Source organism: Melozone crissalis, unplaced genomic scaffold (assembly GCF_028551555.1).
Source record: "Melozone crissalis strain CALT ecotype California unplaced genomic scaffold, PUWL_Pcris_2 ptg000027l_1, whole genome shotgun sequence".
Classification (NCBI taxonomy): Eukaryota; Metazoa; Chordata; class Aves; order Passeriformes; family Passerellidae; genus Melozone; species Melozone crissalis.
Window position 1 is genome coordinate 50,305,641 of NW_026535805.1, and position 22,868 is coordinate 50,328,508.

The 22,868-nt window shown below is 41.9% G+C and overlaps 1 protein-coding gene across 3 annotated transcripts in view; it reads left to right on the forward strand.

Moving 5' to 3' along the window:
- FYN (FYN proto-oncogene, Src family tyrosine kinase) overlaps window positions 1-22,868 on the forward strand; it is a 137,379-nt gene that overhangs the window by 98,541 nt on the left and 15,970 nt on the right. For 2 of the 3 annotated variants that reach the window (XM_054279350.1, XM_054279351.1), the window contains 7 exons: window positions 4,190-4,288; window positions 5,380-5,483; window positions 9,717-9,866; window positions 11,653-11,817; window positions 16,031-16,210; window positions 17,958-18,034; window positions 18,138-18,291. In XM_054279350.1, the coding sequence (XP_054135325.1) occupies window positions 4,190-4,288; window positions 5,380-5,483; window positions 9,717-9,866; window positions 11,653-11,817; window positions 16,031-16,210; window positions 17,958-18,034; window positions 18,138-18,291 (929 nt within the window). Of the gene's footprint in view, window positions 1-4,189; window positions 4,289-5,379; window positions 5,484-9,716; window positions 9,867-11,652; window positions 11,818-12,292; window positions 12,449-16,030; window positions 16,211-17,957; window positions 18,035-18,137; window positions 18,292-22,868 lie in introns of all 3 variants that reach the window. The other variant, XM_054279352.1, reaches the window with a different exon arrangement.

Consider the following 22,868-nt stretch of genomic DNA (forward strand, 5'->3'; position numbering starts at 1 on the left):
AGAAATGAGCTAAAAGGTGATTCACAAAAGATGTATATTCCAAGTTTAAAAGCATTTTTGTCCTTTTAAAGATAGGTGATGGAGTCAGAACTTCTTAGGTTCTGCTGCATCTGACATGAAAACCACATTTCCATCCTGGAAATCATCAACTTAAAATTAATTTTATCAACTGCCCATAGAAAAAAAAATCCCTTAGCGATTTAAAAATAACTTCTAAAACTCACTGTGCTACTGACCTATATCTGAACATCTTGTAATTCTTGGCTAAGAGCATAAAGTGGCAGGCTCTGTGTTATGTTCACTACTGCCATCATGTAGAGGTAAAAATGGCTTAACAACCAAGTATGTCACTTTCTAAAGGCTTTGTGATATTGGTCCTCTCTTTTTTTTTTATAATTTGTGACAATGAGGTGAATTCACCCCTGGTGCAGCTCCTGTTAATTTTAATATAGCCACTGAAGGGTTGGAATTGGCTCAATGTGCACTGAAGTTTTTTTAAAAATCAGGTAATTCTGTGGAATATTTCATGAAGCCAAAGAGCTTTGATGTAGATGAAAGCACAGAAACTTCAGTTACAATTTGTAGAGGGAGCAGCAGTTTAAAACCTTTCTGCTTCTAAATTAGAGGTTGGAAACAAACCCTTTTTAAACCTATGATCCATTTTTGTTCACATTGCCTTGTGCTTTCCTAACCTTGCACAAACTATGCCATAACCTGGAACAAGAAGTTCCACACATTATAAATACCTTGTACATGCCAGTTGGTGGAATCTGGTGGTGCTCACCAGGACTTACAGAGCTGTCATCCTTGGAGCTGGTGAGACAGAGAGATTCCCCTTCGTGTCAGTGGCTGCAGTACATGCATTTTGATGCAGGTAATTACTGCCTGGAAGAAGGGTTTCTAAGTAAGGAAAAAAGACCAACCATTCATTTATTTTCCTGTAGGATCACAGAAGCTCGGTTCCCATTGTAGTTAGGTCTATTTGCTTATGAACATGGCCCTAACCACACCCCTGGAGTAGTGACAGCCAGACTGGGAATCTCCAGAAAGCTGCTTTTCTGTAAGAATGCTTCCTCTCTTCACTTACATCAGGAATTACATTAAATAAGCTCATTTTTAAGAGCACCTGCCAATGCTGCTTGCCAACATGTGCAAAAAAAGTAGTTGGTCTGGAATTTTTGGAGAGGTTTGGATTTGGATTTTGCTTTAGCTTTCAAAAACCGAAATTTGATTTGTGCTTTGGAGTAAACATTCAGCACAACACCTGAAATGACATACAGGGAGTATCCCTGTGATTTGAACCCAGAAATTTTACTAAAGGCAGTCTGAGTGAAAGAGGCACCTGCAGAGTGGTTCATATCAGAGCCTGAATTTGGGGCTTTGGAACACTGGGCATCCCCAGCATTCCCACCACCACTCCCTGTCTGGCCCCATTGACTAGCTGCCTCCTACCTCAGCTGCAGGTCTGAAATTAAGAGCTGTGAAAGAAGCCTGCATTCCTCCTCCTTTCTGGCAGTGCTTTGAGAGATTTAAGCTTCTCTGTCAAAGCAGAGGGGGTTGTTCCTGACGTTGGGAGCATCCACAGGAGTGCTTTTTTCCTCCCTAGATACGACAAAATACCTCCATCTAGTGGACTCTCTGCACAGTAAGGAGGAGATGGAATGGTACAATTTATCAAGCTCAGTGTGGCATAATGCCTCAGAAATATTCTACAGCAGCATCTGGGAGAAGGGTTAGCACTTCACTGGCACCACCAGAGACACAAACAAAAAGGGCCATTTACCTGACATACTAATGCACACAGGGTGTATTAAAACAGTGTCAACCTCTGCAAAAGCTATTTGCACTTCATGTTTCTTGAACTGTAAAATTGGAACGTCTCCTTTTTGACTAATCACAGCTGGTTTCTAGTTGTTTTCCATAGAGTTCGTGCTCCTTTAAACTGTTAAATAAAGTGAAGTTGAACATTTAAAGAATTCACCTTGACACAACCTTTCCTTCCAGTAATAGCTTAGACAGTGTGTTTTCTGTAATTGTTTGCTTCCAGAAGAGGCTGAATTCTCCAGTCACATTTGATAATAGTGTTTTATTTAGTGAACAAGTCTCTGCTTTACAGAGAGGGGAACTGAGAAAGAGTTTCTAAGCAGTCCAGAAATAGAAAAGAGAATGCTTAGTAGTAGTGGTAGGAGTTAAACACTGGTGAATTCACCAATTTCTATTTCATTCTCACTGGTGCTGAGAATGAAATAGAAATTGGTAAATCCCAAGCCACTGCATCCTGCAGAAAGCTGAGAAATAAACTTCTCTTAAAGCTGCACAGCCTGCAGCAATGTGCATTTTCTGAAAGACAGTAGCATGTCCCACTGTCTGCACCAGTGTAAGACAGAAATTCATGCTAAGCCTACAGAATGCTGCCTTAAGATAGTCCTGCATGAACCTCTTCACATTTAAATGTTGTAGAAGAGCTTTTTGCAAGTATTTGAAAATGCAACCTTGTCTTGTGCTACCTCCTCCAGGTGGCCAGCAGAGGGAATCTAGACAACGAAGTGTGAACCTTAAGGGCCATCTAAAATGCCATGTTGATAGATGGCTTTTTGATATCTTTGAGTTTCAGATTAATTGTGCTCATAGAAGTTTAAAATCAGCAGTGAATGTGACACTGTTGTGGTTTAACCTCAGAGAACAACTCAGCCCCACACAGCCCCCGTGGAGGGCTTCACTTCTCCCGTGGTAGGATCAGGGAGAGAATCAGAAGGGGAAAAGTGAGAAAACTCATGGGTTGAGATAAAGGCAGTTTAACAGGTAACGCAAAAGTCATGCACAGAAGCCAAGCAAAACAAGGAATTCATTCATGGCTTCCCAAAGGCAGGTAGGTGTTCAGCCATTCCCAGGAAAGCAGGCTTCCATCATGCCTAACCATGCCTTGGGAAGGTAAAGGCCATCACTCCAAACATTCCCCCCTTGTCCTTCTTCTTGCCCAGCTTTACATGCTGAGCATGCTGCCATATGTTATGGAATACCCCTGTGGTCAGCTGGAGTCAGCTGTCCCAGTTGTGTCCCCTCACACAGACCCCTGCTCAGCCCCTCTCTGCTCCGGGGGGAGGCTGGAAAGGCCTTGACACTGCGGGAATGCTGCTCAGCAGGAATGAAAACATCCCTGTGTTATCAGCTAGCAGCGCTGTGTCCAGCACAAATCCAAAACACAGTCCCACAGCAGCTACTTTGAGGAAAATTAACTCGTTCCCAGCCAAAAGCAGAACACAGCATTCAATTTGGCAATTTTCCTGTAAGCTTTTTCAAGTGTCTGTATTAGAATAATTGCTATGGATACACTTTTCAATATTCTAGTCCAAATTCAGCCCTCACCAAACCTGATTACACTGGGCTCTTCTGCTTCTTCATGCCATTATGCTGCATCTGAAAGGCTACAGTACTAATCACTGCTGCAATAATTCTAGATGTAAAGAAATATGTACATTTTTTGGGTTTAGATGCAAACAGCTCTCTCAGAAGCACACCAGTGATAAAAAGATGAGTGGCTGTGGTTTCTTACAGCTGTGCAGTTCTGGGTGCTGTTAGCAAAGTTGTCAGGACCCAGGACATCCCTCTGGCTGTCCTGAGCAGCCAAGACCCCTGCCAGGGGGCTCAGAGACCCTGGCACAGTGTCCAAAATGCCTGTGGCTTTGATTACGACCCATGGAGCAAATTACCAACCTTATATGAAGATCTGCAAGCCACAACAAATTAAGTAGAATAATACTGAATTTATCACGAGGTGAAAAAGTAGATTGTGGGGTTTTTAGAATGGGGATTGAGGGGGGCAAGATGGAGGGATCTAGGCATGTCCAGCCTTTCTTCTTCTTCTTCTTGGTCACCATCTTCTGCTGTGATGTTGGCACTTTTGGCTTGGTTTAGAGTAGAAGCTCACTGTCTAACATAGGTGATAGGTATTGGAAAGTAATTGTAAACATTGTATACGTAGTTTTTAGTATAAAGACATAACAGCACCCCGGGGGCAGGCAGAGTGCCTGGACTGTCCTGCTGGACGGACCTCGGCAGGGCAGGAAAAAGAATTTTATAGATAAGATACCATAAACAACCTTGAGACCGAGAACTGAAGACAAAGCCACATCATTGTCTGTACAGCTGTGTCCTGCTCTCACTTCTCCTCTCACCTCTGTTTCCACAGGGAAGGAGACTGGTGGGAGGCCCGTTCCTTGACAACAGGAGAAACTGGTTACATTCCCAGTAATTATGTGGCTCCAGTCGATTCCATCCAAGCAGAGGAGTATGTTTTCTTTTTCTGTTCTAAAGACCCATTAGTGCAGTGTTAGAAGGAGGTGTGAGGAGTTGGTTTTGATTGATTGCAGCGATTTTTCAAATGACTTACATTATATTTATTTCAGTTCTTAACTGCACTGATAAATAATTAGGTAATTAGTAAAAAAAGAAGCACGAGCTCAGTGCTTTTTCAATGTCAAAACAAAGGAAGAAAACCAAAAGGAACACAGGTCTGCTTCCTTTTTTCAACTGTCAGCTAATTTCAAGCTTTAACCAAAAGGTGTCCTTGCTTTTCCTGAACCAACTTGTAAAAATATTTTGAGTCAATTAGTGTGCAAACTGTCCATTAAAGAGGACACATTGTATCAACAAATACAAATCCTAGGATAGGTAGGATGCCCACAATGCCTACACAAAGCTCTAATGAGGACCCATCTATGCAATGAAAAGGAGTGATGTGTGTATTCACATTATTTCCAGTATAAAAGATACAGTGGAGGAGCTTATAGAGCTGAGCAGGTACTCCTGGAGTCTGTACTCCAGGTTGTCCTTGGTTGATTGGGAAACAACACAAAAATGTTGCTGCAGGAAGGAAAAAAGGCTGTAAAAGCCTCTGAAAGCCTCATATAGAATCTCATCAAGGTTGAATCTCATCTTTCTACTGAGATTTTATAGCTGTGCTGCAACAAAAATATTGAGTACTAATAAATCACTATGTAAGTAAAATATTTATAGCAACATCTGTACAAATACTGCTCTTTGGCAGCAACAGTTTTCTGCCCTTTTCTTTGTGTATACCTTCCACCCACCACATCTTGGCCTCTCTTTGTCCAAGTCTGGCCTTTGTTGGAGGACACCAAACATTCTCAGCACCTGCTGATTACAGGCTCAATGCAAAGAGCTGCTGCCCAGCACAGGAACATGTACTGTGTGGTTTGTCACATTGGCTTTCCAGCATGACACAGTGTGACAGAAATGGTCAACTGTATCTGAGTAAGCACAGTTTCCACACAAAATCCTCTCTGTGTCTGGGCTTTGTGACACTCTTTAGTGTTGCTACATCACATTTTGCCTTACTATTTCTGGTATTTCCCTAAGGTGGTACTTTGGCAAGCTGGGCCGAAAGGATGCCGAGAGGCAGCTGCTGTCGTTTGGAAACCCCAGAGGTACCTTCTTGATCCGGGAAAGCGAAACTACCAAAGGTAGGATGGGCACTCTGACTGGGAATGGGAAGATCATATGGGAAAAACTGTGCTGAGTGTGCGAAATACTGTTGTCAGTGGTATGAAGGCAAAGATTAAGTGTCATTTTTGCATGTATTTGTGTTAAGGAATTGGATGTCTGGATATCCTAGGTCTTAGGGTGAGTGTTCGAAGTAGAGAACAACCAAAGTACAACTCACACTCAACCCATGGTATCTGCAGTGCGTGATCCTTTGAAATGCTGGATCCTTGGGGGGAACAAAAAAAAGGAGACAAAAAATTATGCAGCAGTTTTAAATTCACATATTAACAGGGAAAAGACTTGAATATACTTCTAATTAATATAATCATAAAGTATTCAGCTGTATCCATTCTGCTGAAGTCAAGTGGAAGGGTGTATTTTCCTCCTTCCCTTTAAAAATATTGGAGGAGTTCCAGTTTTCTCGGCGGGTGCTATTTTTGCTTTTACTTTTTGCTCACAAGGCCTGTCAACATCTTCTTCAAAAGCTTCACATGTATGAAAAGATCTTTCTAATTCATACAACTGTTGAGCAGAAAACTTGCAACTAACCAAAAACAAACCTGGCCATTTCTCAATTAACCAACAATCCAAAACAAAAGCTGTGGGAGGCATAAGTCACTAGAATTAATTCCATACAAGTTCTGTAGTCTAATGATGGTTCACATAATTAAAGCACCGACTTGTCAGTGCTTTGATCAGAGCACACTATCAGCTAGGCTTAGCGTGCAAAATGTCACGGCTAGTGAAGGAGTTTAAAGAAGAGAAGCAGTATTTGCACTCCTCTCTCCCTGACCTATCTTCAGATGCTGCATTCAATCCTCTAAAATTGTAAGCTTTGCATCATTGCCTCCTGAAGTCACTGGATTCTTCCTTGGCTGCCTATAATTCTGAAAACTGTTTTTGATGCAAAATCTGAATAGACTTGCTGTTGTTCCAGGCAGACAGTTTCTTGTCACCCCACAGCTTCCCATAGCAGTGAGGCATTCTCACCAGGAGCAAGGCAGGCTCAAACTTGCTCTTTTTCTGCAAATAGCCTCCACCTGTTTTTTTTCACCAACAGTTGCTCTGATGTGTGTGAGGAGCAGGACTTCATCCCACTCTGTGCCAAGTTTAAAAACTCACTCGTATATGCAGCCATGGATCCTAAAAACAAACACAACACTGTTTCTCTAAACCACATTATCAGTTTAGTCTGGCTTCCCCAGGTTTTATACAGTGATAGGGGATATGTTTTGCAGGGCTGTTTACTTAGCCAAGTCAGGGGTTTTTCTAATTTCTTGTGAGACACAAATGCATTGGAAAAATGTAGAAATCCATCATGGATGGACTTACAGCAGCAAGTTAAATTTCTCTGCATTCAAACTTAAGGCTCTCTACATCCTCAAGCAGAGTTTGCATCAAAGCTATAGGAAAAAACCAGACATGTATGTTTTATTGTAAAAAATGCCTATTTCCCTTCTCATTCTTGGGGTGTTCAAGTATGTTGTTAGAAGAAAACAGAGATCTTGTTGTTTAAGAGAGAGAAATCAATTAGGTGGGCTCAAGTGCTGTGTTCTGCCATAAGTCTTCTCAAAATGCCCTTTCCCAACCAGACATTGTGGGCTTAAGGCAGGAATTGTTTTATGACCTAGAATTGTCCCTTCTGCTTTAAATAATAACAATAATAAAATTAATCAGGATCCTGTTAGAAGTATCATCATGGGTGATTTCAGCATGAATTTAACTTCCCTTGATCATAGTTACCTTCTCTTCTTACTTTCAAAATAAATTATATGGAGCTGGCTTTTCATTTTTTCAATGCCTGACTACCAAGGTGCTTCATCAGCTCTTGTCTGTATAATCCTTCACCTGGTTTCAATCTCCACCTTTCAAGACTGTCTGGTTTTAGTTGTTTGGCTTTTTTGAAAAAAATCATTAGCATGATATATTGTAATGTCATGTTTCTATCCCAAATTTTTATTACTTCTATCTCTTGTATTTAAATATATCATCAGAGAATAATGGATAGTATAGATAACCGACAGCCTAAATAAATGAATAATGAAATACATCTTGGTTCTTGTTTATGTCCAGGTTTGAGCTAAAGCTCCAGTCCTGCAACTTGATCTGAGGTCAACAGGGGTCCACTGAGGGCCACCCACACAGCTCTGATTGCAGACCTGGAACCACAGATTGTTTACATTTCCCTAAAGAATCTAAAATAGTGAGCAGATAGGCAGGGAGCGTGACTAAAGAAAATACAGCTGCTGCCAGTGGATCAAAACTCAAAAATGCGGAGGTGGAGAAGACTGCCTGGAGAATTCTGAGAGGAGGCTGACAATGCACAGCCCAGAGTGGTGATACAAAGGATGCACAAGATGTGCTTGCAAGTCACCAAAAAGCTTTGAACTCCTAGTTGAGACAAATGTACTGACTTGGGGAGAGCCTCTTCAGAAAACTGTCCTAAACAAACAGTATTTGTCTACACTTAGAAATCATAGAATCACAGCAAGGCTGGAGTTGGAAGGGACCTTTAAGATTATCTAGCTCCAGCCCTACCAAAATAAATACATGAAACTAAAATAAAATTTAAAAAAAATACATAAAACAGCCCCTGACATTCCTTTAAGGGTGCCTCCCATTCAAATAAACCAGAATAATCTGTTTTAAGTGTTGGGTCTTTTCCTCCTATATAGGGGACAAACAGCAGGGAATTTGAGAAGTCCTTGGAGTCAGGGTGGAGAGGTTTTGCTCACTGCATCTCCCTCAGGGATCAGCCACCCACCAGTGTAACCTGTTGTTGGTTAATGTGGTCAAGGAGGCTTCTTCCTGAGGATTCATCCGAGAAAGACATCTTACACTGGACCACCTTTCATGTCACACAAAACTGTTTGCTGGTGGTTTTCCTTTTCTGCCCTTAGCTGACATGGTTACCAGTGAAAGCAGCAGAGGCTCCAGAAGGAGGGCCTTCCTGAGCTCTCTGCAGCTGACAGTTCCCTGTTCTCCTTTTAATACTTAAATTCCCTTGAGTAAACACAATATTTGTCTGAGCCATGAGAGAGAACTTGTTTTCTTTGCTGCCTTTGAAATGGGCCATGTTTTTGTTCAGATGCATTATGCTGCCTTTGCTGCCTTTGAAATGGGCCATGTTTTTGCTGCGTTATGCTGTAAAAAAGTGGGTTTTTACAACCAACACGTGTGTCACTGGCTGTAAAACAGGACTGTCGTCCAGAGTGAGACACCTGAAGGTGCAGATCCCCACGGAGGTGCCTGAGCTGTTTCTGCAGCCAGCAGGAAGCTGAGGCTCTGTTCGGCTGCCCCTGACTGCAGACACCGAGTGCCCACACTGGCATTACACCACAGTGCCATGACTCTCATGGAAACTGGGCTGGGATGCAGCCACCCTCATAGCACCAGGGGCTTATGCATGGGTGTATAAATCAAGCCCCCAGCCCATCTGCAGACTGCCACCACTGCACCTGAAGCTAAATCCAGCCCATCAACTGAGGCTCACATGGCCCTGAGCATCCAGAACCATTTCAAATGTCTGCAGGGCATCCACATGGCTGGAAAAATGTGACAGCCTGTGGGAAAACTGCCAAGCAGCGTGTCCTGAGGCATCTCACATGGCACTTAATCCCTGTGCTAGGGCATCTGAATCCCACTAGTAAGCTCTAAAGCCCCACATGGATTTGGGAAGTTAAATGTGAAGTTCTTGCCGATCAACTGGTGCTCAGTCTTGGTGTAGTATTACCATCCAAAGATTGTGGTGTACAAAATATGCTTATTTGGTTGTTTATAAAGAAGTTTGGGATCCATCCAGGTAACAACACTACCCACATATAAAGTCATTATCTCCAGAGCTTCCTGTCCTCAAAACCTTGATATTTACCACCCACTGGCATTTACATAAAGGACAGTATTTGCAGCATAACCTGACACTTAGAATAGGAAAAGTCAATTTAACAGCCTGGAGCAGTAAATGTTAAAATGTGAGTTTTCATTTACACAGAAGTCCCAGTACCTTTCTAGAACATTGTGAAAGGGACACAGTGTGAACATCTCAGGATTTCTCTGATGCTTACCTCATTGTGTTAATTTGTTCTTTTTCAGGATACAGTGAGCTTTTTGGAAGCAATTTCTCTTTCACTTTGTAGCAACTTACCAGAAAACCAAAATCTTTGTGACTAAAAGCTAATTGCAATTTTTTCTTTCTCCTTTGCTTGGAACAGGTGCCTATTCCCTGTCTATTCGAGACTGGGATGATATGAAAGGAGATCATGTCAAACATTATAAGATTCGTAAACTTGACAATGGTGGATATTATATCACAACTCGGGCACAATTTGAAACTCTTCAGCAGCTGGTTCAGCATTACTCAGGTAATTTTTCAGATAATACATGGCACTCTGAAGTATTTTAAAACAAAAGTGTTTGCTGCTGAGCTGATGTATGTGTAAGATGCCCTAAAGAGTCGTTTGATCTATGACTCTAGCTTGTTGTAATGCATCTTCTGTTATCCCTTTCCCATTAGAGTTATAAATGTCTTTGAGTGCTGTTCATGGGATACAGCAGCAGAGCTTTTAAAACCTAACACTTCACTGTGCTAAAGGTTTTGTCAGCTCTCCCTTTTCTGAGCAAACAGAATTACCAAATTTGACTTGCACATCTCCAAGCATGAATTCCCTGTGAATAAGTGAGTGCTAAGATGTGCCATTTTGCAGCACATTATTGCCAATGAAGCAAGTAGGAATTGCATTGTGGAATTCAGTCACCTAATACAATGGCCAAAAGTTCTGCATGTATTAGATACATTAAATATATTTTCCCACTGAATTTTTATTCTATGTGCATCTAGATTATGTTAAATAAATAAGGCAATATGCATGTTTCTTTATGCACGCTATTTGTGTCCACCCACCAAACTTTTTTTTAATTATTCCTGTGAATAAAGTGTGACATGCACTGTTCCACCCAAAAGGACATCCTGTTGTCACTGACAACTGGTATACAACAAATGCAACTTCAAAGCCCCCCAAACTTCTGCCTAGGACAACTGTTCTTACACAGAAGATTGCTATGTTTCTCAGCATGGTCAGTTTTTAAGCAGAAATTTGTGTTTTGAATTATTTGCTCTTTGGGGTTTTTCCCTTTACTTTAGCTTTTCATAATATTATTAACAGATTACCCCAAATGCTTGCTGCTCAAAAACTTTTCATAATTTTTACTTGGGAAATCAGCTTCTCTGCGGGGCATTTTTTCTGTATTCTTTGTATTCTGTCTGCTGCATTCTTATGCTATTCATACTAGACATCTGGCTGTCTTCTCCACCCCATTCCTCATGGGTGTGTGCTGCCTGGGAGAATTTCTAGTTGTTTCTGGTGACTCTACTTCAAGCTAAATGAGATACAAAAACTCACATATAAGGAAGATAATTTACCACCTCGCTGTACCGATTGGTATATGTCAAATTTTAGTTTCCTGTGGTCAGCTTATTTGGATGGCATATTTTCCATGCACAGATGCAGAAACAAAAAGATCTGGAAGCAGCCATTTCTGTGCAACACGAAGGCATAATCAGTAGGATCCAGGCAGGGTAGCTTTGGAGACATGGTACTGCATATGCTAATGAAGGTTTGCTCTAGAAAGAATGTCAGACTTGCATGACACCTACAAAGACACTTTTTCACAGAGGAAAATATGGAAAATATCTTTTCCCAGGCTACAAAAAGTCCACCAAATTTTCATGGCTGCGATTTTTCAGAAAAAGGAGTAATTAATCTTCTCCGTGTTTCTTTTACTCAGTTCAGAAACAATTCAGCTTGTAATTGACAGATTATTTTTAAAAAGCTATACTGTACCATAGTCAACCAGTCACTCAAGGGTTATCTTAATGCAGCATTGTGGGAGGAGGGAAATCCTGAGTCTGCAAGAGAAACCAGTGGGGGTCACCTTCCATTTCAGGCTGTGCAGAGGCTAAAATATTTCCTGTTCTGTCTCAAATGAATATGTTTCAGTGTTCAATTCCTAATCTTCCAGGATGCTTTGTGGTATGCAACTAACAGCTGTTGTGAGTAGCATTGTTTTTATGCTTACTGTATTTGTTTCATGTCACACTTTTTTTTCTTTCCTCTCCTTTGCTGTTGGCTTCACTTCTGGCTCCATCAGAGAGAGCTGCAGGTCTTTGCTGCCGCTTAGTAGTCCCCTGTCATAAAGGAATGCCAAGGCTTACTGATCTGTCTGTCAAAACCAAAGATGTCTGGGAAATTCCACGAGAATCCCTACAGTTGATCAAGAGACTGGGAAATGGGCAGTTTGGGGAAGTATGGATGGGTATGGAGCAAAATAATTACTCTAAAATAGCTCGCTGTGTGGGGATTACAAGATGGAAGGTGAAAATGTAGGAGGACATTGTGACCCACAAGAAAAAAAATTAGTAAAGCTCAAGCTGTTAGGAAAAATGTCTTTGGAATCATGTCTTTGACTTTGAAATTCTTTAATCTTCAACTTTCACTATAATTGATGGCAAAAGAAAACTGAAAATCCATGTTTCCTTGGAAGGTCTTGATTTTGACAAATTACCACTGTCTTAATAATAAATCAAGGCTCGCATAGTAATCTCTTAGCTATACCAAGGAGCCTTTTTCTGCAAGCTAACAAAAGAAGTCCTTATCATCAGCATCCAAAAACCAGTGTTTGCAAATGAACTTTATTGCAGCACTGAGAGACCCTCACCTTCCATCTTTCTCAATGCATGCATAATTTTGGATTATAAGTGTGTTTTTTTTATTAATTTCCTCTCCTATAGAGAAAGCTGATGGTTTGTGTTTTAACTTAACTGTGATTGCTACGAATTATACCCCACAAACTGTTGGATTGGCTAAAGATGCATGGGAAGTTGCACGTGATTCATTATTTCTGGAACAGAAGCTTGGTCAGGGGTGTTTCGCTGAAGTGTGGCGTGGTAAGGCAGAGAATATATTTTGCTTTGGATGGATCTTTTAAGGCCCTCTTGGCAGAAATAAACATTTCAAGTCTAGATCTTAAGGCTAAAAGATCAGAATAGTGTGAAATGTTAGTTTATATTGCCTGAAACAGTCAAACATAAATACAGTAATCCATGGGGAAGCTTCCATTCATTTGCACACAGTGGTATGAGAGGTTAGGGCATTAAAATTCATTAATTGCCGTGGGTTTATTTGGGTGACTACACAATTGCTAGGTATTAAGATAGGAATGATGCTAAACCTGTAAGGCAGAATGGCTAACCAGAAATTAATCTGGTAAGTAGACATTTTTCTTTCCTTGTGTGTTGTAGCACTGATGGAATCAGACCCTGAAAATGATTCCATCCACTGTCCCAGCTTAAAAATAATGGCAAATATCAGCAAGCTGATATTGTCAAGCTAGCTTTCCCATGCATCCACTTCTTCAAGTCTGTTTGCAATTTGTGTCTGCAGCAGAGCCCAGTAATTCAATATAGAGACCAGGGACAACAGAGGCAAAACTTGCCAGGCCCAGCTGAACCCCCACTTTGAAGTCCAAAAATATTGACCTTTTCCAAATCCACTGACACTGTTTTCTGCACACTTGCCAGCTTACCCATCATGGGCCTCATTCTTTTAATGAGTATAAAACAACAGCAATTTACAATATACATAAATCTTAGTATGGCCATAGCATTGAAACACAATATAGTGGCCATTTCATGAGATGTGGCTCAATTTCTATGCCAAATTGTGTTCTGTATAGACTCTAAAATTACCAATTCAAATAAAGAATCACTATATGTTGTTTCTTCACAAACATTTGAGGAGGCAGTTTGACCACTCCTTTTGTTGCAGTGACACAAAAATATGTACAGCCAAAACAACCAGTGGGTGCTCCAGCAGGGAGCCCAACAGCAAGTCTGTGAGATTTACAGAATTTATAGACTAGAAATATGGAAATTTATAGAATCTCACAGAATTGCAGTTGACCTGATGCAAAGAAATTTGCCTACATTTCTGTTCACATTTCCAGATAATTGCAGTTTCTCCTTCTCATTCTCCATCTTGAATGCATGCACAAGTTTCCAGTTTATGTTCATACTTAGTGGTCAACTCTGTGTGCCATAGACCTTAAACTGATTCAACAAGTTAAAGGAACAAATGTAATACATAAATAAATAAATAAAATCAGCTATGAGAAATAAAGTGCCAAGTACCAGTACCAAGCAGCTGTCAGAAATGCAAAAATTATGATTACAATTATGAAATTCTGTTTCTTATGTATAGTAAAAAATATGTTAATAGCCCTGAAGCATTACCAAATTGGAGTAGATTAACACAGTAACAATTAATAAAAAACACATTAAGTAGTAACTAACTACATATGGGAGGAATTCAGAGGGAAGTCTATGCTACTTTTCTATTAGAAAAATATACTAAAACAGAAAAAGAAAATTTAAGAATTTAAACTGGAATCAGGACTGAGAGGATAAGTCAACATTTTTGGTATATTTGCTTTTTTTAAACTGGAGAAATTAATAAAATATTTAAAAACAGACTTGCTGAAAACAATTCAGGGTAATAGAACAAGTCCTGGAATTTTTATTTAAACAGATAGTACACCATTAATCCTGTTAACACACAAGGTGGGATCCTATTTTATGAATGCCAGTCTGGTGCCCATGAAACTCTGGTTTTATTCCTAGTTCATGTAATTTGTGGTACCTCTGCAAAGTGGCCGTGACTGATGGCACACTGCAGTCTGCAGCCTCAGTGACTCCAGACAAAACACGCTCCCTGTCACCCATCTGAAAAGATTTTGGCCACCCTGCTTGAAATTAGAGGCAAAATCACATCCTTCCCAGGTTACACAGGAGAGCCACTAGAGCAAAGTCCTGCTTCAGTCTGGTTTGAAGGACTGAGAGAAGTGAGGGCTTCAGGAGTCCTTCTGAAGCGTGCTGGGGTAGCAGAGGTGGTCACTCGAGGCATTACTGCACTGACAGTACAGTGACAGTCAGTTCAGTGACAGCTGGCACCAAACTGGCAGAAGGAAATAAAGGCATCATAAAAACCAACTTGCACTGCACACTTTTGACTAATATGTGCCTCAAGCCCTGCCAGACATTTGGGATTGCCCTTTAAAAGTGAGGAGCAGCGTAGGAGCAGCAGCTCCTCCACTGCTCTTCTGCGGTCCTCAGCCAGGCAAGGTAGACCTGGGACCTGAGCATTTGCACAAAAAAAGACCTATTTTATGGCTCATTTATATTCTGGCAGGTTGCAAAAGCTCATGATAAAGTTATTTTGGCCTAAGCAATTCCCATGAAGCAGCTGAGCCCTGTTATTTTTCACATACTTTTAACAAAGACAAATGGGGTTATTTTACATGTTACCTTTTTTCATGACACAGCCTTTGTGTACTTTGTGGGCTTTCTGCTGTCCTCATGTTTAAGTGCAGAGGAGTAGTTTTTAATGTGATTAATTCCTGAAGTAATTTAGTGTTGTTCTGCCTTATCACACAGCAGCTCCCTATCTACAGATCACATTCAGAGCCATGTCAGCCCTGACTCTGGAGCAGGGTTCTGGCTAGTGTGGGCAAAGGACAACCAGAAGGCACTAGAAAAGGGGTATTTCTGCCCATTTTAATTGTCCTTCCTTTTCCTTCCCACAAAAAAAAAAAAAAAAAAAAAAAATCAAAACAAAACCAAAAAAGTCCCCACTGTTTACATTAATAGGTCTTCTGGGTTTTCTGTCTTTCCAGTCCTCCTCCCCCTTTCTAATATCCAAGTGAAGCCCCACCTTTTGCATGATGCCCTGAGTCAGCCTTCCCGACTTCTCTCCAGGTTCTTGTGCAGGCTTTTGGATGTTCCAGAAGGCTTGGTAGCTGATGGCTGAAAAATGATGCAACTTGTCTATTTCAGTGCTGACCACCAGTAGAGAGCAAACTGAAGTGGACAGGAATACCTCATTTTCTGTCAGCAGCTCCTGGGGATAAGGAGGGGAATGAAAAAGACACATTTAGGTTTGGAAACACACCTGTGTTTCTAAATTGAAATCAATTCAGGATTTGTTTCTCAGGAAGTTTTTTGTTGTTTTTTTGGTTTTTTTGTTTTTTTTATTTAATCTGACTCAGAACAAAACCAAAATGTTAAAATGTGTTGCAAATGAGAAATTCTGGTTTAACCAGTTTTGTTTTCCAAATCTGTGACTGGAGCTGTGTTGTTGTCTGGAGCAATTACTTGTTAGCAAGGGAATACATGAAGATGGGTTTCAGCAGTCCCAAGTTCCTTACTCAGAGAAGGTTTCTGTGGAGATCACTGGAAACACTGTCTGAGTAGGACATCAGCAATTGTGCCCCAGTGCCAATGGGAGTATTATTTTTCAGTGTAACAGAAAAAGACTAAAATATGAAGGAGGTGTGGGAGGCAACATGGGAAACCAAACTTTAAAAAAAAAATTATATTAAGTGTCCTTGCTATTTTTTTCCTTGCTTACATTAAGCATCAGGCAGAAAAAGGAGCAGAAGATTTTTTAATCTAACTAAGTGTCTGTGCTTGTAGGTACGTGGAATGGAAATACTAAAGTGGCTATCAAGACCCTGAAGCCTGGCACCATGTCTCCAGAATCCTTCTTAGAGGAAGCCCAAATCATGAAGAAGCTAAAACATGACAAATTGGTCCAACTTTATGCTGTGGTATCTGAAGAGCCTATCTATATTGTCACAGAGTACATGAGTAAAGGTGAAGGCAGAGCTGCTGGGCTTGATAATATTTTTTCTTTATTGTTTCTCCTTGGGGATACAGAGGGAGGTGGATTGGGGTGCATGCAAGGAAAGAGAGAGGGAACAGGAAACTAGAGCCACCTCTGGCTTCAGAAGAATTAGGAATTCCACTATGAACTGGGCCCTGATGCACAAAGAAAATCTGTACTAGCTGGGGGAAAGAGAAGTTGGTGCAGCTAAGTGATTCCAACTGCATCAGCATCCAAACTTCCCTGACAAGTGATTTACATTTTCTAGGTTTGGTGATATCACATGCTGCTTCGTCAGATCCTGGCATCAGAGAGTTCTTAAAACATCTTTCAGTGTTTACTTGTTGGCCTAGGATTTCTGTTTCCTTGTTTAGCCAATCCTGAATCTTGTCACTGCACCTCATTCTTGGATTACACTTCACTTTCTGTCCACCCCATTATCAACTTAATACATGATTTGCACATATTATTCTTTCCCTCACTTTCCCCTTCCCCCTTGTCTCTTCCTTAAGCTACTTAGCTAGTAACAGTGTAGTAAAATGAGAAAAAGAAAACTTTTTGCTCCATCAGATCTCCAGCAGGGTGCTGAGAGCAGAGCAAAAAATCTGCTTGTTTTGGAAAAGCAAATGAACCAAATAGGAAACATAAGTTCTCACAGGGAAGTTTCATTGTACATTGGAGGATACACTCTGAAATTTTAAGTGCATTCTTTCAGTCTATTTGGAGTTGACTTTTATTTTCCTGGCAGGTGCTTGCCCACCTCCCTCCTCAGAGGCATCCAAGCCCTGAGTAACTCACATTTTAATCATATGTCTCAGTGACAAGCATATGCTTTTTCCCTTTAAAAATAAAGACTTTTCAAAACCCTTCTGAAGTATGGGGTTTATTTTGGCTTACTTTACTGGTTTGTTCTGTAACATTTTACATCTTTGGATCTGAGCTTGAGGCTGACAATTTATCAAGGGAGAAACGCTTAATCATCTCTCTTTTTCCTTTATTTTTTTAAACCAATTCTCTGACCTTATTTAAAGGAGACTGCTACACTTCTCTGTTCAGATACAAGATTAGGACAGAAGCTATACATCCTAGGCTCTTTCTTTAAGGCAACAGGGTACTTTCTTGTTTTCCCTAGTACAGGAAAGTGATACTCTTATAACTTTTGCTAAAGTTGCTTTCATTTCATCTCTTCTTTGTCTTCTAAAATTAATGATTCATGCTGTATTTAGTTCTGGGTTACCTAGAGGAAGAGCACCACAAATTTCTAAGGAGAAATAGCCTTTGCTAATGCTATCCCCTTTGGGCTCACCAGGCTCTGGGCTGACCTTTCCTTTGGAGCACGTTGAGCTAGGATCTGACTTCTTCCATAATTTGTGTGGATTGGAACTGAGCTGCTGCTTTGCAGTTAGCTGAGGCCTTTAGAGAGCAGCAGCTATGTAGTTTTAAAGAGCACTGGAAAAGTTAGGAAAGATCAACTTTCTCAATAATGGTCAGGAAAATTTAAAACAATCCTGTTTCCTTTCCCTGCAACTCTCGCTGTACTAGTTCACGTTCTTCTGCAAGCCAGCTTCAAGAGTGAAGCAAGTACAATAGGAGAATTTGGAGATGTCATGGGGTTTTCTGAAACTGTCCCTTGAACTTGAAACATTGCTGTCTTTAATATTGCACATATTGCTGCACCTCCATTCTGCTGAGTTGTCTTCCTAACATCTCTCTATTGTGTCAACTCTGCATTCACAGGGAGTTTGCTGGATTTCCTCAAGGATGGAGAAGGAAGAGCCTTGAAGTTACCGAACTTGGTGGACATGGCGGCCCAGGTCTGTCTGCACAGCTCTGAGCACTGAGGTGTGGGTGTTTTGTAGCCCATGTATGGACTGAGTTTGTTTTAAATGCATGGCTTGTCTCTCCTGCTGCTCGCAGGTGGCCGCGGGCATGGCGTACATCGAGCGGATGAATTACATACACAGGGATCTGCGCTCTGCCAACATCCTGGTGGGCAACGGCCTCATATGCAAGATTGCCGACTTTGGATTGGCAAGACTGATTGAAGACAATGAATATACAGCCAGACAAGGTAAATGCAGCACTGAGTGTCCTTCTTGTGGCAGGGAAAGAGTAGAATGTGGTTTTGAACAGCTCTCTCTCCTGTGCTTCGGAGCTGCTTTCAGTAAATCTTCAACTCATATTAACTCTTAGTCAGAAGTTCACTTCTGAATGCATGTCCTAAAGAGAATGTCTTATTTCATTGTATTTTCTTTGAAAACCAAAATGAAACAAAGGTGATGAGTGAGAACATAGCTGGAAATGACAGCAAAGACAGGATCTTCATGGTGCCATAGCAAAGAGCATATTTTACTTGCTGGTTATGAGAGTCTGAATGTGGTAATCCAGAGAAGTGTATGTAGAGTATTTCTTTTGTAGTGTGCCTTCTAGTATTTACTAACCACTATTATCACTCCTGTACTATTCTTACTTTCTTTATTTCAAACAGGTCTAAGAGTTGTGCCTCGGTGCAATGGAGCTGCTTCTCTAAGCACTCTATTTTGTCTTCCTTTCCTTTCCTTTCCTTTCCTTTCCTTTCCTTTCCTTTCCTTTCCTTTCCTTTCCTTTCCTTTCCTTTCCTTTCCTTTCCTTTCCTTTCCTTCCCTTTCCTTCCCTTTCCTTCCCTTTCCTTTCCTTTCCTTTCCTTTCCTTTCCTTTCCTTTCCTTCCCTTCCCTTCCCTTCCCTTCCCTTCCCTTTCCTTTCCTTTCCTTTCCTTTCCTTTCCTTTCCTTTCCTTTCCTTTCCTTTCCTTTCCTTTCCTTTCCTTTCCTTTCCTTTCCTTTTCCTTTTCCTTTTCCTTTTCCTTTTCCTTTTCCCTTCCCTTCCCTGCCCTTCCCTGCCCTTCCCCTCCCCTCCCCTGCCCTCCCCTCCCCTTCCCCTTCCCCTTCCCCTTCCCTTTCCCCTTCCCCTTCCCCTTCCAAGTTGTTTTAATAGAAATGACATCTTCCAGTGCAGCACAGGGTGCTGGTCACAGACACCACTGATACACTATAGAAATGTGTCAAAGAGTTTTGTAGCTTTTTCTAAAAAGCATGTGTGTTCAAACTGAGCCATGTCACAGGCTCTTTTTGGTTATTCTTCACAAGTCATGCTTAGTTGTCAGATGTTGGTCCAAGCTGCAGAGCTACAGCTTTGTTCTCTTTCTGCTGGCAGTACTTGGTCGTGCTTGCTCAATATGTGTTGGTAAACACGACTCCATCCTTTCAGTGCTAAAGCCAGGGAGGATCCCATTAAACCCTGTTGTACATCACCAAGAACTCTCTTTGTGGGTTTCCTCTTGTGAGTTTCTTCTCTTGAGCAAAGTCCCTGTTTCAGCATGGACCCTGCCATTAATTCTGAGGAAACAGCTAACCTCTTTCTGTAACTTTTTCTCTAAGTGTTGACAGAAGGAGCCAGAGAGTTTCCAGCATGCCTTGCCCTGCCCTGGGAGCAGCAGCAGCTCTCAAGCTGTTCTCAGCCCCCTGAACTGCTGTGGGCAGTACCCAGTCACAGGGTGTGGAGCACAGGCTGCATCCACCCTGAAAGGTGCCTGCTTCACAGTCAGACAGTGAGGTCCTTGAGGAACCCCTGACAGATACTAATGCAGAGCCTTAACTACTATTGATTTCAGCCTGAGGGTGGGAATTGCTTCTTGCTAGAAAAAAATAGTCTTGTGTCATTCTCTCTAGAGCAATAAGAGTATCTGGAGAGGCTCTGGCAGACAGAAAGCTGCCTGCTTGCTGTTCCCCTGTGTAAAACAAGAAGAGTTTTCCCTGAACAAGGCAGGCAGATGCAGTCTGCAAAATGGCTTTGAAACAGTGTCCTATATTATCTCCATTTCTGCCTGGTTTGCTGCCATGTCTTTTGTTCCCTTTGGAAACCACCCAATGTATAGTTTTACATGACTAATTATTTGTTTGCATAGACAAATATGTGACCTACTTCTGGCCAAATCTCTGCAGGCTCCTGATCCCTAGGAAATCCTATGATGACCTGTTTGCCTCCCAGTTTAAATGTCTCAGAATAATTCTGCTCCCTTCACATGTTAAAAAAGCTGTGAAAACCTACCTGACTGATATGGAGGAGAAGTATATATTTTTAAATTTTAAATAAAAATCACTTGATTTGGGGTGGAGAAACTTTTGGAAAAGTGTAACACCAGGCCTGGCAGGGAGAGGGAGCATTGTGGGTGTCTCCTGTCCTTTTTTCATGGCAGAAATCACTTGTATTGAGGAAAAAGTATCTGGGAAGGGAGAATTAGTTTGGCTTTTAAAATGCATTGCTGATAATCTGGAGATCTGAGTCATGTTTGCCTGGCTTCATCTCCTTATGCCAGTGTGGAAAAGTCATCCATCCTTCCCGTGCTTGAGGGCAATGGACAATAATCCCTTCCCCTGACCTCTGAGTCAGGCTGAAATCCTTCAGAGCTACAGAATTCCTTAAAAGAGAGACCCAAAGTGCTGTAACCACAGGTATCAAGTAGAAAGGTTTTCCTACTTTAATATTTTTTGTCCCTTTCTTAAGGAGTAGGAAGGGGTGCTTTTTTTTTTTTGACCAAATAGCACACACTCAATTTACATTTCATTACAATTAACCTGGCTTCCAAGCCAGGGTGAGTTAAGACCTTTGATTTATTGCAAGAGAAAAATGGTTTCTAATGCACCAATGGATTTTTTTTTTCCAACTGGAATTCAGCTCTGGCTTGTTTAGTTAAGCTTCAGTTTGAGCAATGCTTGTTGGAGACCACAGTATCAGGAGGAAATGGTTGCCTCTGCTTGTTTCCCATGACCTATTACTTCAGCCTCCAAGGGGATGCATCTGGGGACTGCTCTGTTTATCTAGCTGACTACTGCTTCAGTGGGAATTTTGACACAGGAGGAAAGCTTGGCCAGCAGAGGGGAGGGGAACAGGGAGCGCTCCAGACTGGCAGCTCCTGTGGGAGAAAGGAAATGTTTTTCCTTGCAAAATCTGAAGATTAAAGTCTCTGGTCACTCTTCTCAGCAGCCATCCTTCTTTTGGCTCAAGTGTGTTAGTACAGAGTTCATTGTTGGCGTGGGGAAGAGGTGGTTTTCTCCAGCTTCGCTTGATCTCCCGCTCCCTTCCCCCACTGTCACTTTTGTCTCTGATTAAATATTTTGAAAGGAAACAGATGGGGATGCTTTGAGCCCCAGCAGGCCAGAGTGCAGGATTCCTGAACCTGTGTGGGTATTACTTAGCCTGGTGGTAATGTTTTACTGCCCGGTTTATTTTCTTTTGGGTTTGAACAAAGGAGGCCTGACTGCTCCTGATTTATGAGAGGTAAATAAAAAGCAGTTCGTTGTCTGCACTGCCATTTCTCAGCAATTGTCAGGAAGGAAAGAGATGGTCATGCCACTAATGATTTAAAGTGTGTGACTAGCAGCCATACACTGCCATTAAATAATACAAAAAAAAAAGTTCTTGGCTTGTAATGAGCATTTGGCTCCTCTTGCTTTTAGAGGAAGTGAGTAATCAAAGGGGAAAAACATGCCTGTTTGGGGTGACACCCATTTCAAAGGCTACACTGGGGGACTGTATTGCAGCCTGTCCCATTGCTGCTTTTGGCTGTTGCTGTTGCAACATCTTCCCCACACACAGAGCGTCAGGCATGGAGTGTTGCTCCCTTCCATTGGTGATGATGCTTGTGTCAGCCCTGTAAGGCAAGACTTAAAACTCCTGGTATCCTACAGGACAAAGAGAAACTTGCCATCACCCCCAGCAAAGGATTTCCCACAAAGTCCTGCTATCCTTGCACTGATATGGTTCACAGTTATGTGGAGTTCTGGCCGAGGACATGGCATTTTTATGGAGAGTGCCAGTGCTCCACAGGGTCACTGGGTTAGAGTTGTTACTATTCTAAGCAGCAGCAGCTGATACAAATTTAAAATTTTCTCAATAAATAAAAAGTGCAGAGTTGTTTTCCAGGCCATGTTTCTACTGCACACACCAGCAGCACTTGCAGTAGTGCCACTCTAAGCGCACATGAAACAATAAGGATCTTTCTGATGCCTTCCAGACGAGTCAGAGCTATTTTGGGAGCTCTAGTATGTGTTTGTAAACTCACAGATCATTTTTGCCTCCTTAACACTTAGAAGTAACTCCTTCCTGCCCTGCTTAAAAACAAGTGATGCTTCTTAAGTTTGATTTCCTAGAAATAGGCAGGGGTTTTCCCCCCTCCCCTTCCAGGCTCTTTGCAGAGACTTGTTCACCAGCTAATCAGAGCTGGTTTGTTTGTGACTGCAGTGCAGGCTGGAGCATCCAGGGCTTTGTTCTCGCTCTTTACCTGCGAGAACAGAGAACAGGGAGGGCTCCCGGTTCTCAGCCAGCGGGTCCATGGGGATCCGGTCCTGCAGAGGCGCCTTCTGCCTGCCCGGGGTGGGAAGGATTGCGGCCGGGGCCAGGGGAAGGGCAAGGGAAAGGAGGGGAAAGGAGGGGAAAGGAATGGGGGCTGCAGGAGAGAGCCACAGGGGAGTTCAGAGCCGCTCCCCGGGAGGGGTCCGCCTGCGGAGCCTGCTCCTCATGGCTGATGATTGCCAAGCTTGTCATTCCACGTTCGTTCGCTCTCAGAGCACAAAAAATGTGATTGCACGGTCCCTCCCACACGGCACTCAT